This window comes from Porites lutea, chromosome 7, assembly GCF_958299795.1.
Source record: "Porites lutea chromosome 7, jaPorLute2.1, whole genome shotgun sequence".
Taxonomy (NCBI): domain Eukaryota; kingdom Metazoa; phylum Cnidaria; class Anthozoa; order Scleractinia; family Poritidae; genus Porites; species Porites lutea.
In genome coordinates, this window is record NC_133207.1 from 4,929,386 (window position 1) to 4,946,658 (window position 17,273).

Genomic DNA, 17,273 nt, shown 5'->3' on the forward strand with positions numbered 1-17,273 from the left:
GAAGTTATAATTTTTGTTTTACAGTCTATTAAGCAAATCATGTTTCTTTTCCTTTCTGTTTTTTTTCCTCTTTACTGGGAATTTTCTGGGAAGGTTTAAACGCTATGTATATTATTCAAATATTTTACCCTAGCGGGAGCGCTGTACTAGAAGAATACCAAGGTTTTCAAGGGAAGAAAGCGATGAAGAAATAAGTTGTCTTCTCTTTGTGTAGCAGGAGTCAACCCTGAGTCCCAGGGTGGATTCGTTTCCCTCATCTTAACACTGGCATTCATTTTTTAGCTCCTATTGCAGTGGATGAAAATGAAGGCTGTCCGATTTACTTTCCTTCTACTTGTTTTTTACTGTTTTGAATCAAGTAAGTATCATAACTCTATTTTCTTAGTAGTCCTTGTGTTTTTTCCCTTTGGTTATCAGTTTTTGCCCCGCTGTTTCTGTTTCTTAAGATTTGTCTGTGGGATAACGCTTATGGAGCATTTCCACTCTAAAAGATGTGGTTGCTACCGAACAGGTGTCTCGAGTGAATCGAAGCACTAAGATGGAACTTTGTTTCCTTAAAAAGCTCTTTGAAAAACTTTTAAAAGGAAAGACTTCGCCTTGAAGTCTGACCGCTTAAAGCTTTGTGTTGACATTTATTTCTCTAGTTTTACCGGCCCTTTTTCATTCAAGTAAATTCATCGATTTTTTCCAGGTATTGGAGCGGATGAAGAGGTATCAGCTTCTGGCATGGAGTCAGGTTCATCAGGAAGTGGAGATTTCTTAAGCGATAGAGACGAGGAAATTCGTAGAATATCTGAACTTCAAACATCGATACCATACAAAAAAAGTAAGAATAGCAACGGAACGTGCAGTAGTTCCATTTAAGATACAGAGAATTTACGATGTCACGACGGCAACAGCAACATATTAGCAAAGATACATTTCAACAAGTACAACACACCTTTTGGTACATTTCTTTATTGCCACCCCTATTAGACCGCGTAAAATTGCTCAATTTTACGTTTTATTGGGAACGTAAACAAATGTCGAAGAGTTTCTAAAAATCTCTCTATCAACTTTGGTATTTTTCTAACGAATTCAATTACAAGAGATCGAGTTCGCCTGCATTTGAAAAAGTGAGTTAGTTGGTATAATCGTGACAAACAATTACGATGACAACGGCAAAAGACCGCTTCAAAGAAGGGTGACCGCCTAGCTCAGGCTCGGTTAATTAAATTGCTTTAATTTTTTTCAGTGTATAACTTAAAAAAATGCGAGGATGATCCAGAAGCTGACTGCGAAGGACTGTCACAAGAAAAATGTCTTCAAGAATTTAATGATATGGTTGAAGACTGTCCATGGTCATGCCACTTTTGTGCCAAGGAGGGCGGTAGGTGAACTCCAAATCTTGATGATAAGAGAGCGCTCACACTTAATTGGACCGGCTCCCGGCTACAGGGCTCTATAAGTCTCTCGCGGGTAAATAATGTGAATGCAGACTTTCGCCAAACATATTCACGCCAGCATAATTAAACTTGGGCACGGCCGATGCTGGCTCAAGATCATGATCTCCGGCACTTAAGGTGGCAATCCAGATCTCTTTTTTTAACACACGTTTTCTATAACTTCCGAGGCAATCAATTACTTTCCACTCCCTGCTACGCTCACGTATCAAAATGGCGTCTGGCAGGGCATAATAGATCAAAATGATTACCCCCGCCTGGTTAGCCCAGTTGGGAGAGCGCCAGTCTGCTGAGCGGGAGGTCGTGGGCTTAAATCCCGGCCGGACCAACACGAAGGGTCCTAAACTAACTGAGGAGAAAGTGCTGCCTTTGTAATGAGATCTGCAAATGGTTAGACTTTCTAGTCTTCACGGATAAGGACGAAAAACCGTAGGTCCCGTCTCACAGCACTTTCACTGATTTGTTCTTGTGGGACGTAAAAGAACCTACACCACTGTTCGAAAAGAGTAGGGGACGTAGACCCCAGTGGTGTAGTCAACCTTTCCTGGGTTGGGTGGGTTATCTGTAAGGACACACTTAAAATGGAGTCCCGCCCTGTTATGTGTTCCGCACTATATGGTGGAAGTGATTGAATAAATAAGTCAGATAACTGAGGTGTGATCACAACACAGTTTTGTGTTGGTACCCTGGCACTAGAGCTGGAGCACCAAGTGTGAACAGCCCGCCTGATAGCAATAGTTTGTTTTAAATGGCCAATGAAAATAGAACTTCGTGGCTCCTGATTTCTCTACCTGTGGAAGAACCTATTTTAAAGAACTGGATGAATGAAAAGGCGAAAGCGATTACAATTTAACGGATAAAGAGACCACTTGCCCGCTCTGGGCCAAAGCCGGGTGGTGCCAATCAAACGAGGACCTGCTTGATAAATGCCCCCACAGTTGCCAAAAGTATGGCGTCCAAGGTGCTAACTCCCTGGATGAACGCTACATCACAGTCAATTTCCAAAATAGTTCCTCAGTAGCGAGCTCGAAAGTCGTTACGTTCGAGGCACCGCCTCCTCCTTCTGCAGCAATAAGATCACATTCAGACTTGGACACGGTAAGAAGGATCACCGCTTTGGTGAGCCCCTTTCAAAATAGCAAAAAGGATACTAATAACTTAGAGAAGTTTCTTTTAATCTTTCTAGTTTCTATTGGAACAATTAGGGAGCTCAATTGAAGACGTTTTTCAGCGACACATGTCAGCTAGAAGTGGACCTTTTGCATTGTTGGGCAGTAGTTTTGGCCAGATTTTGGGGCAAATCGTCTATATAATTATATGTCCCCGGATGAGTAAGGACACTTACCAATACAAATGTGGTAGCGTCAAGAGGTAGTACCTCACTTCCGGCTGTCGTGGGTCGCTCAAAAACGTCTTAAGGTTCCTAATAGCCATCTATAACATGGTCAAAAAGCGCAAATTATGACCACATTGTTATACGGCGCGCAGCTGCAGATTGCATTGCGCTATAAATTGTACTGCAACAATAACGTTGAGTGTTTATTATTCAGCTGCCTCCAGACTTGAAGGAAGTCCTTGCAAAGGAATGGTGGGACTCCAAGTTATTAAAACTGACGCAAAAACAAAATGGGTACGTCACGCACCCTGAGCCGCGCCCGGTGACGTTAACAATACCACGTGAATCAAACGAAACAGCAAGTAACCAAACACTTAATGCGACGGCTCAGTCTGATCAAAAGGAAAGAAACAGAAACGAGTCAGGTTGGTAAAAACTGAACAGAAGAGTTCACTTTCTGTGATTTATTTTTCTAATGCGAATTACAGCGTTCTTTGAAATCATTACAGCGATAATATTTAGAATCGAGTTTACGGCAAACGAATAAGGTCAGATTAAATTTTACAATTTTTCAGTTTTGGGCCGGAATGAGCAGAAAAATAAGAGCTGTCTTCAATAATTCTTCTTTTTGAAAACTGAGGATTTTTTTGTGCCGATATAATTAACCCCAAGCGAAACGTTCAGGGAAAACATTGTCGACTGGAAGAAATTGACGTTTGAAGTTTCCGTAAAAGTGATTCTATATTCTTAAAGTTTATTTGAAAATTGGTTCCTTTTGCTTTTGTTTTAGCTTTCGGCTTTTGTCGGGAAGAGAACTGGCAGAAACTTAAGCATACACAATAGATACTACAGTCGACCTCTCCACGATGGCCACCTTGGGGACAGAAGAAAGTAGCCCTTGTGGAGAGGTGGCCGTTTTGGGGAGGCAGTGGTGTAATGTGACAAATTTTGTTTATAGGGGTTACATGTTTATAGTTCCAAGTTCATGCTTACTGTATCCCATAATGGTAATTCCATCGTATACTAGTATATAGAGATAAAATACACAAAACCTTAAATAATGTTCTGAATCAAAATGTTATTTGACAAAGCGAGCAAGGTCCGCAACATTTGATAAAATTATCGTAGACAGTTTATGCTTACTGTAGCAGTATAAATGGAACACAATCATAATACGATGCCGTCATTAATCATCAAATCTCCATACGGATCAAATTTAATGGCCATTCTTAAGTTTTTTGTCAGTCGCTGAAAAAATGGCCCTTGTAGAGAGGTTTAAACAAGAGTCAATGTATGGACTGTCAATCAATGTATGGACTGTCCGCCGGGACAAAAAAGAGTGGCCGCTGTGGAGAGGCGGCCGTCAGTGGAGGTTCGACTGTACATCATATAATATCATGTCATGTCATTTCATCTTTTATTAAATATCTATGGTAACAGACGTACTCTTGAAAGAATAAATTTACGAGAACCTTGACGTAAGTACAAAGCTTGAGCTCTCATCAGCTCAAATTAAAACGGATTCTGCAGTATGAAGCACCCACTCTTTGTCGAGAACGTTGGGACGTTGGGAAGAAAGCAAAAAGCCTCTTTTTATTTTAACCTAAAATTTAATACAAAATTGATTCATAATGCATTAAGGGTATCCATCTTCTTTACAGGCCCGATACAGCAACAGGAATTGGTAACAGTTCCTGCACCCCTCCCTCCACCTAGGGCATATGATTCTCTCCTACCGAAACTTTTCTTGAGTGGCGGACCTACTTGGGCCACTAGAAATAGCAGTAAAACCACGCATAGGAGCCCCGATTTTAGCACACAAACCAACCCGGAAATTTGGAAGGAGGAAAAGGAGGAAGACGAAGACTTAACTGAAAGCGGTCAACAAAAAGAAGTGGTGCCAGTCAGAGTGAATTCAAATGATCAGCAAGGACTTCGAGTTGACGTTTCCTCGTCGGGAAGTGGTTGGGATATTGTCAAAGATGGCGCGAAAAATTCCGAAGGAAATGAAGGAGACCATCACCTAACTGGAGAGCATACTACATCCACATCGTTTTCTTTTTCAGGAAGCGGTGACAAAAGTGAGGTCGGAAGAAATGAGGTCAAAATGGTCGCTGAAAAAGAAATGCTCAATGACGATAACTTTGAGCAAAGTTCATCCACAGAGTATCATTCTTCATCACGAGCCGATGCTGCACCTACAGAAGAAAATATTACTAGAAAAATGGAAAGCAAACAAAAAGTGCCAGAAGGTGATAGTATGGAGGAAAACGCTACTCTTTCTGGCAGTGGAGAAGAAGAACGGACGAGGAAACATGTCATTGTAGCAGATAGACCAAAAAATGGTCTAGTTACAGAAAAAATTAAAATTGTTCTCCCTGAAAATGATTTTTCTGGTAGCGGGAAAATTGACGATCAAGAAGGCTGGGCTGATAGTGGTGTTAGTTTATCTGGAAGTGGCCAGCAAGACAACAGCGAGCTATCTCGGCATCTTCAGGGAATTTAGACTAAATAGATTCTATTGTCATAAACATGTCTAGGAGCAGAACGATCTGTTGGTCAGAAAAGTTATTCATTTAGTTTTGGGGGAGTTTTCAATCGGTTGTTCTCCTCAAAAGAAGCCACACTAATAAATCATTGATAACAAAACACAGGCAGGATTTGTGTTGCCTTAAGATCGGTGAGGATGCCAACATATTTATGCTGAAATTTCTTGATGGAGTCTATTGGAAGCGCCAAGTGTATCATCTACGAAATACTCCGCTTCAATAAACAAAGAAGCCAAGAAAACGTAACACAAACCGACTCAATTCGAACACTAGTAATGAAATAATTCTTATTGTCTTTAAAACTCGAAATACATTCCTTTGTCTCGCTAGTTTCACACTACCATTTCAGTACTGACTCTATATATCTCTAACAATATATCACCTTTGTAACGTGCAATAAGCCAATTGCACGGTGACCTCTTTTACTATCTACTAAGACCAGAATTCATTTCGTTTTCCTATCATATTTAAATTTGGTAATCCCAGCAACGATAAAAGACATAAAGGATTCTGGTAGTAGTATTAAAATGACGACGCTATCATGCAAATGGCCTATTCTTGGATTTGACAAAAACAACATGTTGTCCAAATCGTTTTTTGGGGCTACTGCTAATGTTAACCCTAAACTGTTTTCCTGGTATTCAGTTATTAGAATTTGTTCAAACATTTTTTTCTTGCAAAATTTTTGAAGGGCCGCATTCTCCACGTCTGTTTCCTTGTTATAACGCATTTAGTTACTAAGAAAGGTCACTCAGCAAAGCACATTTATAAACGTGCAACCATCGTTTGTATGGAGTCTATTTTTTTCAATTAACTCATTACCGCTTTTTAAATTTCTCCTAAGGAATTTTAAAAATCTAATTTTGATTTTCTTGTTTAAGGGTAGGCAAATATATTCGGCGTTTTGAATAAGTGGTGTTTAAGTCATAGTTTTTGTAGTTCGTCAATTATCAGAATGTTTCTGCTAGAAATTTTGAATGTTGTTAGATTGAACGCGACAGCATTATCAATAAGTAATTTTATTATTACGACAACAGCGTTGACAGACCAAAGCTAAAGTACCATTAACTAATTTGACTAAAACAATCAAGTTGAATAAAAATACATCTTTTTTTAAAAAAACCCTTGCCATGGCCTGCTCCCTTCACAATTACATTGTCTCTCTTCTCTTGTCAATCAATCACTCGTAAATCCATCCCTCCATCTATATTACCTAACAAATAATACATCCGCCTATCAACACATGAGTAAGTCAAACACTCAATTTATCTATTAATTCTATCAACCAACCAATCAGTCAACCAATCCATTCATCCTTCCACCAACCATTCCACCGATTGGTCAACCAACTAACCAGCCAATCAATCAATCAATCCATCCATCCATCCTGCCATCAACCAATCAGTTTATCCACCAATCAATCAATCAATCAATCAATCAATCAATCAATCTTTCCTTATTCCTTCCTTCCCCCAACCAACCAATTAGTCAATGAATCAATCAATCCATCCTTCTACCAACCAATCAACCGATCAGTCACTGAATCAATCAATCAATCAACTTATCGATCACTAAATCAATCAATCAATCAATCAATCAATCAATCAATCATCCATTCATCCTTGCACCAACAAATTTACCAATCAGTCAATTGATCCATCCATCCTTCTACCAACCAATCAACCGATCAATCAATCAATCCATTTACCAACCAACCAATCAGCCAATCAATAATAATAATAATAATTAATCCATCCTTCCACCAACCAACCAACCAATCAATTAATCAATCAATCCATTCATCCTTCTACCTATCAATTAGTCATTCATTCGAACAAATCATCTTTCCACCACCCAATAATTCAGGCAATCAATCAATCAATCAATCAATCAATCAATCAATCCACAAAAACTTGTAAAAATGGTAGACAACTTAAACTAGACAGAAATAAGTAGTAGGGCTTCAGCAAAGATAAGCCTTGCGATGGATTAGGTGGATTAGGTGCCTAGTCAATGACGTCACCCATTGTTATAACCTACATACTAATTTGGATTAGGTTTACTAATGAGCGTCACTCTACTACAATAGGAACAATAGGCTTGCCTAGACTTGCTCGGGCTCTTTTAACCCTGTTTGGATAGTAAACAATCTATTATGTGTTCAACATAAAAGCGCGCTTTCCCTTCAGTATTTCATTCTCGCAATCGCGTTACTAAGGAAAAAGTCTTACTATCACCAATATTTTTTAAAACATTGCTCCAAACATGCAAGTCGAATCGAGCTGTAAACTTGTCTGACTATTACAGAACTGTTTTCTCCCATCTATCTCGAGGACATGAAAAACTATTGAAGTCTCAACGTTTCACGCACGGTTAATCAGTTAACTATGCGAGTTCGCAAGCCCAAAGTTGAATACAAATTAGCTCTACAGGAAAGACCCAAGGGAGAGAATCTTGACGTATTATTATAAAACAAATAACTTAACAAGGATTAATTAAAACACGCGTCTCATAATTGCTAGCAATAAAATCTGACACGAGATACCGTTTAAAACAAAAAGAGTCAAATACACAGCGATTTGAAAGAAATCTATTAAAACAGTCAAAGAAAGCAAGTCATGTTTTACTTACCCCTCTCCCTTTTCAATTTTATTTCCCTCCTTAATTTTTTCTTTTTCCCTTCTCCACAATTTTATCATTTTCCCTCCTCAATGTTTTTATTCCCTCCTCCACAATTTTTATTATTTTCCCTCCTCAATGTTTTTTATTCCCCTCCTTCACCTCCACCTCCTCATTTATTCTATATTTTTCCATCTTCAAATACATCGACCTCCTAGCGACCCTACATCGATCCCACATCGACCCTACATCGACCCCACATCGACCCCACATCGACCCTACATCGACCCCACATCGACCCCACATCGACCCTGCATCGACCCTACATCGACCCCACATCGACCCCACATCGACCCTACACTCAACTTTTTTTTAACACTGCTTCGTAAATAGTGAAGCTATATACCACCACCGCCACATTTCTTTTTTTTTTCCACCGCCACCACCACCGCCACCACATTTCAATTGTTTTCCCACCACCACCACCACATTTCTATTGTTTTCCCTCCACCACCACCACCACCGCCACCACATTTCTATTGTTTTTCTTTCCACCACCACAACCACCACCACCGCCACCGCCACCACATTTCTATTGTTTTCCCTCCCCCACCACCACATTTGAATTGTTTTCCCTCCACCACCACCACCACCACCACCGCCACCACATTTCTATTTTTTTCCCTCCACGGCCACCACATTATTATTGTTTTCCCTCCTCCTCCTCTTCCTCCTCCTCTAACTCCTCCACATTTCTATTGTTTTCCCTCCAAGTTTGGCCTTTAGGCCTTTTAGGCCTGATTTTGGCCTCTTTGGCCTTTCGAGGGAAAACAATAGAAATGTGGAGGAGTTAGAGGAGGAGGAAGAGGAGGAGGAGGGAAAACAATAATAATGTGGTGGCGGTGGAGGGAAAACAATAGAAATGTGGTGGCGGTGGTGGTGGTGGTGGTGGTGGAGGGAAAACAATTCAAATGTGGTGGTGGGGGAGGGAAAACAATAGAAATGTGGTGGCGGTGGCGGTGGTGGTGGTGGTGGAAAGAAAAACAATAGAAATGTGGTGGCGGTGGTGGTGGTGGTGGAGGGAAAACAATAGAAATGTGATGGTGGTGGTGGGAAAACAATTGAAATGTGGTGGCGGTGGTGGTGGTGGTGGAAAAAAAAAGAAATGTGGCGGTGGTGGTATATAGCTTCACTATTTACGAAGCAGTGTTAAAAAAAAGTTGAGTGTAGGGTCGATGTGGGGTCGATGTGGGGTCGATGTAGGGTCGATGCAGGGTCGATGTGGGGTCGATGTGGGGTCGATGTAGGGTCGATGTGGGGTCGATGTGGGGTCGATGTAGGGTCGATGTGGGATCGATGTAGGGTCGCTAGGAGGTCGATGTATTTGAAGATGGAAAAATATAGAATAAATGAGGAGGTGGAGGTGAAGGAGGGGAATAAAAAACATTGAGGAGGGAAAATAATAAAAATTGTGGAGGAGGGAATAAAAACATTGAGGAGGGAAAATGATAAAATTGTGGAGAAGGGAAAAAGAAAAAATTAAGGAGGGAAATAAAATTGAAAAGGGAGAGGGGTAAGTAAAACATGACTTGCTTTCTTTGACTGTTTTAATAGATTTCTTTCAAATCGCTGTGTATTTGACTCTTTTTGTTTTAAACGGTATCTCGTGTCAGATTTTATTGCTAGCAATTATGAGACGCGTGTTTTAATTAATCCTTGTTAAGTTATTTGTTTTATAATAATACGTCAAGATTCTCTCCCTTGGGTCTTTCCTGTAGAGCTAATTTGTATTCAACTTTGGGCTTGCGAACTCGCATAGTTAACTGATTAACCGTGCGTGAAACGTTGAGACTTCAATAGTTTTTCATGTCCTCGAGATAGATGGGAGAAAACAGTTCTGTAATAGTCAGACAAGTTTACAGCTCGATTCGACTTGCATGTTTGGAGCAATGTTTTAAAAAATATTGGTGATAGTAAGACTTTTTCCTTAGTAACGCGATTGCGAGAATGAAATACTGAAGGGAAAGCGCGCTTTTATGTTGAACACATAATAGATTGTTTACTATCCAAACAGGGTTAAAAGAGCCCGAGCAAGTCTAGGCAAGCCTATTGTTCCTATTGTAGTAGAGTGACGCTCATTAGTAAACCTAATCCAAATTAGTATGTAGGTTATAACAATGGGTGACGTCATTGACTAGGCACCTAATCCACCTAATCCATAGGCACCTAATCCACCTAATCCATCGCAAGGCTTATCTTTGCTGAAGCCCTACTACTGAAATAGCTTTGTAATCCTTAATACAACGGTCTGTAATAGAGACATCAAGGAATAATGGTAACAAAATAATTAGGGTCATCGTACTCGTTTTTGTGACAGGGCTGCAGCGAGTAAGCACCAACCGGATTCCTCCCGAATTTTGAACGGGGACGGGGACGACTTTGAAAATGACGTACATGTGGAGGTGGAAAAAAGACATTGGAAAATAGAGTTTTATGGAATTTACATACCATTTTCAGTGATCCATTACAAATCTAACAACCACTATCGAAGGCCTCGGTTCAAATGTCGAACTCAGAAACACGTATCCTGCTTGCGTCATGCACATTCCCGGCAAATTGAGACTCATCTCAGGAAGAAAAATAAAAGCTGTCGAAAATTCCATCCACGTTCCTCTTCGATACACTTTATTTTAATAATGTTTTCATGGAAGCGGCCACCTTGTTATGCGCACCAGGAATCGTGTTGTGCAAAACCAGCGAATCACCTCAACAATGGCTTAGGAATTTTATAGCCTAGGACCCAGTTGTTGGAAGGCTGATTAACGCTAACCCGGGGTTAAACTTTTAATCTGGGTTTCTTTTTCGTTTGTTCAAAAGCATTTTCTCGGATAATTTTTTATATTCTTTGTAGCGCGTTCAGTCATCAAATTGTAGACGAAAAGAATTAGATTGGGTTTGCTTTTTAACCTTCTATATCTGAATTAGAATTTTGCCCTATCCCTGGGTTATCTTAACACAGCTCTGAACAACCCTTGCCCACTAATTTTACAGTTTTTGCTAGATTGGGGCTTCTAAGAAATAACAATCAAAGGTCCCAGTATTATTTTCGCTTTCACGTTTTGAAGGAAGATTTTTTCATAAATTTTATTCCAAAATTGCCGTTAGTACGAGCCAGTACCAAGAGGCTATTCTCTTAAAATCGCAAAGAGTTGCATTATTGATTAGGCCCAGGGTGGATATCCTCTGTCACCTTATCTTTACGTGTGCCTGCACGCAATTTTTTTTTCCAATGGACATGGACGGTCGGGTGCCCTTCACCTTTTGACGTGAACTAGTTAGGGAAAATCTGTCGACACCACCGGAAAGGGCGCCTTGAAATTAGTAAAACTGACATATTTGAAAGTGATACGTCTTTCTTAAGCGAGGGATTATATGGCTACGCAAAGTTGCGGAAATTTGCAAACGTTTGTGAAGTGGGGGAGAAGTTTGAGGAGCTATATCTTTTTAACAAATCACTTTAAAACTTGGCAGTTTTAATAATTTAAATCGCTCTTTCCGGTGTCGTCGACGGATTATTCCTAATTTGGCCATGTCAAAAGTTGGAAAAAACCGTGGAAGGGTCTACTATTCGTGCTTACGCAAGTCAAAGTTACACCACCATGGAAATCCACCCTTACTTAATGGTAAAGAAAACTGACAAGCGTAAGTTAACATTTTAACCTTGCCGTTTACTGCGTTTAATTCTTAAGAATCGCTTTCACCTTTTTGAGAGGTGGTCCTATTGCTGACCACCGAAGCACCACCTTTCATGATAGATACAAGTAGATTAAACCAAAGATAATAACAAACGATGTAACCACCCGCAATGCTTTTATGCTTCACTGAGATAAAATTTTAAAGCTTTTCTTCATTACGAGTAATGCATTTGTCTTTTACCAGTAATCTTATAAACATTTATCGGTAATAACAGGAGTAATAATAGCAGATTGCTTAAAACAATTATCGATTGTGCTATCCTGTCTTGAGCGACGTTTTGGTAAGCTTTTTACGTCATAATTTTTTTTATAGAAATTTAAAATTGCTGTCCCCAGGGAAAGTTAAAAGAGGTAAAGAGAAATCCTGTTCACTTATTTACTTTGGTTTGTTTTTTGTCAAAAGGAAATTGAAGTTATAATTTTTGTTTTACAGTCTATTAAGCAAATCATGTTTCTTTTCCTATCTGTTTTTTTCCTCTTTACTGGGAATTTTCTGGGAAGGTTTAAACGCTATGTATATTATTCAAATATTTTACCCTAGCGGGAGCGCTGTACTAGAAGAATACCAAGGTTTTCAAGGGAAGAAAGCGATGAAGAAATAAGTTGTCTTCTCTTTGTGTAGCAGGAGTCAACCCTGAGTCCCAGGGTGGATTCGTTTCCCTCATCTTAACACTGGCATTCATTTTTTAGCTCCTATTGCAGTGGATGAAAATGAAGGCTGTCCGATTTACTTTCCTTCTACTTGTTTTTTACTGTTTTGAATCAAGTAAGTATCATAACTCTATTTTCTTAGTAGTCCTTGTGTTTTTTCCCTTTGGTTATCAGTTTTTGCCCCGCTGTTTCTGTTTCTTAAGATTTGTCTGTGGGATAACGCTTATGGAGCATTTCCACTCTAAAAGATGTGGTTGCTACCGAACAGGTGTCTCGAGTGAATCGAAGCACTAAGATGGAACTTTGTTTCCTTAAAAAGCTCTTTGAAAAACTTTTAAAAGGAAAGACTTCGCCTTGAAGTCTGACCGCTTAAAGCTTTGTGTTGACATTTATTTCTCTAGTTTTACCGGCCCTTTTTCATTCAAGTAAATTCATCGATTTTTTCCAGGTATTGGAGCGGATGAAGAGGTATCAGCTTCTGGCATGGAGTCAGGTTCATCAGGAAGTGGAGATTTCTTAAGCGATAGAGACGAGGAAATTCGTAGAATATCTGAACTTCAAACATCGATACCATACAAAAAACGTAAGAATAGCAACGGAACGTGCAGTAGTTCCATTTAAGATACAGAGAATTTACGATGTCACGACGGCAACAGCAACATATTAGCAAAGATACATTTCAACAAGTACAACACACCTTTTGGTACATTTCTTTATTGCCACCCCTATTAGACCGCGTAAAATTGCTCAATTTTACGTTTTATTGGGAACGTAAACAAATGTCGAAGAGTTTCTAAAAATCTCTCTATCAACTTTGGTATTTTTCTAACGAATTCAATTACAAGAGATCGAGTTCGCCTGCATTTGAAAAAGTGAGTTAGTTGGTATAATCGTGACAAACAATTACGATGACAACGGCAAAAGACCGCTTCAAAGAAGGGTGACCGCCTAGCTCAGGCTCGGTTAATTAAATTGCTTTAATTTTTTTCAGTGTATAACTTAAAAAAATGCGAGGATGATCCAGAAGCTGACTGCGAAGGACTGTCACAAGAAAAATGTCTTCAAGAATTTAATGATATGGTTGAAAACTGTCCATGGTCATGCCACTTTTGTGCCAAGGAGGGCGGTAGGTGAACTCCAAATCTTGATGATAAGAGAGCGCTCACACTTAATTGGACCGGCTCCCGGCTACAGGGCTCTATAAGTCTCTCGCGGGTAAATAATGTGAATGCAGACTTTCGCCAAACATATTCACGCCAGCATAATTAAACTTGGGCACGGCCGATGCTGGCTCAAGATCATGATCTCCGGCACTTAAGGTGGCAATCCAGATCTCTTTTTTTAACACACGTTTTCTATAACTTCCGAGGCAATCAATTACTTTCCACTCCCTGCTACGCTCACGTATCAAAATGGCGTCTGGCAGGGCATAATAGATCAAAATGATTACCCCCGCCTGGTTAGCCCAGTTGGGAGAGCGCCAGTCTGCTGAGCGGGAGGTCGTGGGCTTAAATCCCGGCCGGACCAACACGAAGGGTCCTAAACTAACTGAGGAGAAAGTGCTGCCTTTGTAATGAGATCTGCAAATGGTTAGACTTTCTAGTCTTCACGGATAAGGACGAAAAACCGTAGGTCCCGTCTCACAGCACTTTCACTGATTTGTTCTTGTGGGACGTAAAAGAACCTACACCACTGTTCGAAAAGAGTAGGGGACGTAGACCCCAGTGGTGTAGTCAACCTTTCCTGGGTTGGGTGGGTTATCTGTAAGGACACACTTAAAATGGAGTCCCGCCCTGTTATGTGTTCCGCACTATATGGTGGAAGTGATTGAATAAATAAGTCAGATAACTGAGGTGTGATCACAACACAGTTTTGTGTTGGTACCCTGGCACTAGAGCTGGAGCACCAAGTGTGAACAGCCCGCCTGATAGCAATAGTTTGTTTTAAATGGCCAATGAAAATAGAACTTCGTGGCTCCTGATTTCTCTACCTGTGGAAGAACCTATTTTAAAGAACTGGATGAATGAAAAAGTAATGACAGAAACTAGAACCACATTGGTTATTCCAATGAACTTTCTTAAACAACAACAACAACAACAACCACAACCACAACAATGGAATTGATGCATAAAAAATAAATGGTACGAATTGCTCAATTTGTCGTATGTATGTTTTTAAAGAGTTTACCAGTCGCTGTGAAGACCGTAACAATCACTGCCCAAGCTATGCACAGAGAGGAGACTGCCAAAGACTTCCAGACTACATGATGCAAACCTGCAAAAAGTCTTGCCAGTTCTGTGGAAAGGGTTGGTGGCTTTAATTGAGTCTTTAATCAATCCTGCAAAACAGAAAGAGCTGCAATAGATCTCTCTGAAAAGGGAAATGCTTTTCTTTAACTTGACAATGTGCTGAATTTGCAAAGTGTTGGAAGGGGTATTGTGCTACGATCCAACGAAGCTGAAAGCTTAGAAAACAGGCAGTACCTAAACACAATGTCATTTTTAAGCACTTTATTTCTGGTGAGAGACAGAGCGATTTCAAATTTGACAGAATTCACTGACCAGATGTTGCCAACTCTCTTTTGTTTAAGAGGACAATATTCTAGGCACATGGAGATTTATTATGTGACAGTTCATTGTTTTAGTGTGGATTGTACCAAGGACTTATTAGGTGGTATAAGAAGAGACAACTATATATATGTAGATATTGCAGGCGCTTTTCTTCATTAAAGGGAAAAGAAAGGTTCTACTCTAACTGAGAGGCTTGAGGCACTATGGAATTACCCTGAATACAGTCAAATCTCTTATTGAACACCTCTGTAGCAACTAGGACGGACACCTTGCTAAAATGGTCACCAAGAGTTGGTCCCTGCCTTTCTTTTCTTTGTTTAGTTGACTCTATAAGTCGGACATTTCGTTAAGTTGGATGCATAGTGTCGGTCCCAAAGGTGTTCATTGTAGAGAGAGTTGACTTCGTTAAAGGTGGAATGGCTGATTATAATGCCAACATGAGATGAATAGCCATTCTGAGACCAGTGCATTAAGACGGCCCTCGAGAAACACTGATGTCTGTTATGAAAGCGGTGCAGTTAATACCATCATTTAAACTACTTTGAATGCAAAGATTAATTCTACTCTATCTGTATTTATTTCTCGTTTTAGAATCAAAGTACGTGGATAAGCACACGGTGTGCCCAATCTGGGGAAGGGAAGGTTACTGCCAAACAGACGAAGACATAAGACGAGCATGTCCCCACAGCTGCGAGAAGTACAAAGGCGTGCAACCAGCTCCTCAATCGTACCCCTATCCTATCACGGCCCTTCACCCATATCAGTACCAGCAGGGACAATACCCTATACCAGTTCCTAACCCATATCCAAACCCTTATCCCGCTCCATACCCGTATCCAGCTCCCTACCCCTACCCCTACCCTTACCCATCACATTACCCCTCACAGTACCCCTACCCTACCCCCAGCCCCTACCCAACACCACCAGAACCTACACCGGCTCCATATCCAACACCACCCACACCTGTACCGGCTCCATATCCAACACCACCCACACCTGTACCGGCTCCATACCCAACACCCCCGGCACCTGGACCTGCTCCATATCCGACTCCTCCAACACCTCCACCAGCTCCACCACCTCCTCCACCACCACCGTATCCAGTTTCTCCGCCTCCATACCCCGCAGCCCCACCACCTCCTCCACCTCCTTACCCCGCAGCCCCACCACCTCCACCACCTACATATCCGGCATCCCCGGCACCTCCACCACCTACATATCCGGCAGCCCCGGTACCTCCACCGCCTACATATCCAGCAGCCCCGGCACCTCCAGGAGGGATAGCACCTGCACCTACATACGACAAAAGTGAAAGAGAACGGAAGCAACACAGAAAATATTTCAAGCATAAGAAATACCACTCTACAGAACACAAGAATAAGAAACACGACTGATCCATCAACACAGACCGTTATTGCTCTGAGACAATGCGGTTATATACTTTGTAAACTGCCTGACTCGTATTGTGTTATGAAAATTTTGTATTGCAGGCCAGTTTTACAATTCAAAACACATTTCTCTTGGTAAGAATGATTTCAACCTTCAACTAAACATTTCTAGTTAAAGTCTGTAGTAGCCGTATTGAGCAAAAAGCTATTTAATTTGATCACGTTATTTAACACCTTTTTTAAAAAGAAAAACGTTTTTTTAAAAGTATGTAAGAATTAGGGCAGTACTAAACTGTTCAAAAAGTTATTACGTGGCGTAAAACAGGAGAAATGCTTTCTTTTTCAGTTTACAAATCTGTTTTTTTTGCTGAACTGGGTAAATTTTACGATTTCATATCGAAAATGGTCACTTCGATTACAAGCTTCTAAAGATTTTGTTTTACGTAATTCATTGTTACATATACCAGCTGGTGAATTTGTAAATCTCTTCGCCGCGGCATTCTTAAAACTGTCAAATATTAAACAATAAAGAAGTCAAAGGAAGAGTTCACTATTAAGTGCAGGGTCTTGTTTACTGTAATTTTATTGTTTTAAGAACTGTTTTTCTGTAATGCGACGTTTTATCAGCACTTGCAAGGCCTCCTGAGTCATTGCTATAGAGAATGTTAACCTATCGATGCGAGAAAATTTGGTCATGACCTCAGGGTACGTCCTTCCGACGCCCGTCTTCCCGCCCGTACAGGAAAAGGTCAGGAAAAGAAATAGAATGGCAGAGCGGCAAATTGAGCACATGAGGTCTCGTTCAGTCTTTTCCGCGCGGTTCCGTGTTGTCATGTGACTTTGCTTTTTCCTTGCCAAGTCCGCCTGTTTCAACTAGGTCAACGGCAAGCCTTGCAGTCACGCGAAGACTAAGGTACTAAGCACAATTCAAAGTAGACAGACTGCAAATTATCTTAGTTGCTA

General features: G+C 40.5%; 2 protein-coding genes across 2 annotated transcripts; both read left to right on the forward strand.

Moving 5' to 3' along the window:
* The first annotated feature begins 678 nt into the window (after positions 1-678).
* Positions 679-16,851, forward strand: LOC140943337 (uncharacterized). Its single transcript, XM_073392418.1, has 4 exons — positions 679-826; positions 1,235-1,369; positions 14,533-14,658; positions 15,514-16,851. The coding sequence occupies exons 1-4, from the start codon at positions 727-729 to the stop codon at positions 16,314-16,316; spliced, it is 1,164 nt and encodes a 387-aa protein (XP_073248519.1). The 5' UTR covers positions 679-726; the 3' UTR covers positions 16,317-16,851.
* On the forward strand, positions 2,024-6,101 carry LOC140943219 (uncharacterized). Its single transcript, XM_073392289.1, has 4 exons — positions 2,024-2,066; positions 2,275-2,540; positions 2,993-3,203; positions 4,440-6,101. The coding sequence occupies exons 1-4, from the start codon at positions 2,024-2,026 to the stop codon at positions 5,282-5,284; spliced, it is 1,365 nt and encodes a 454-aa protein (XP_073248390.1). The 3' UTR covers positions 5,285-6,101.
* Positions 16,852-17,273: the final 422 nt, after the last annotated feature.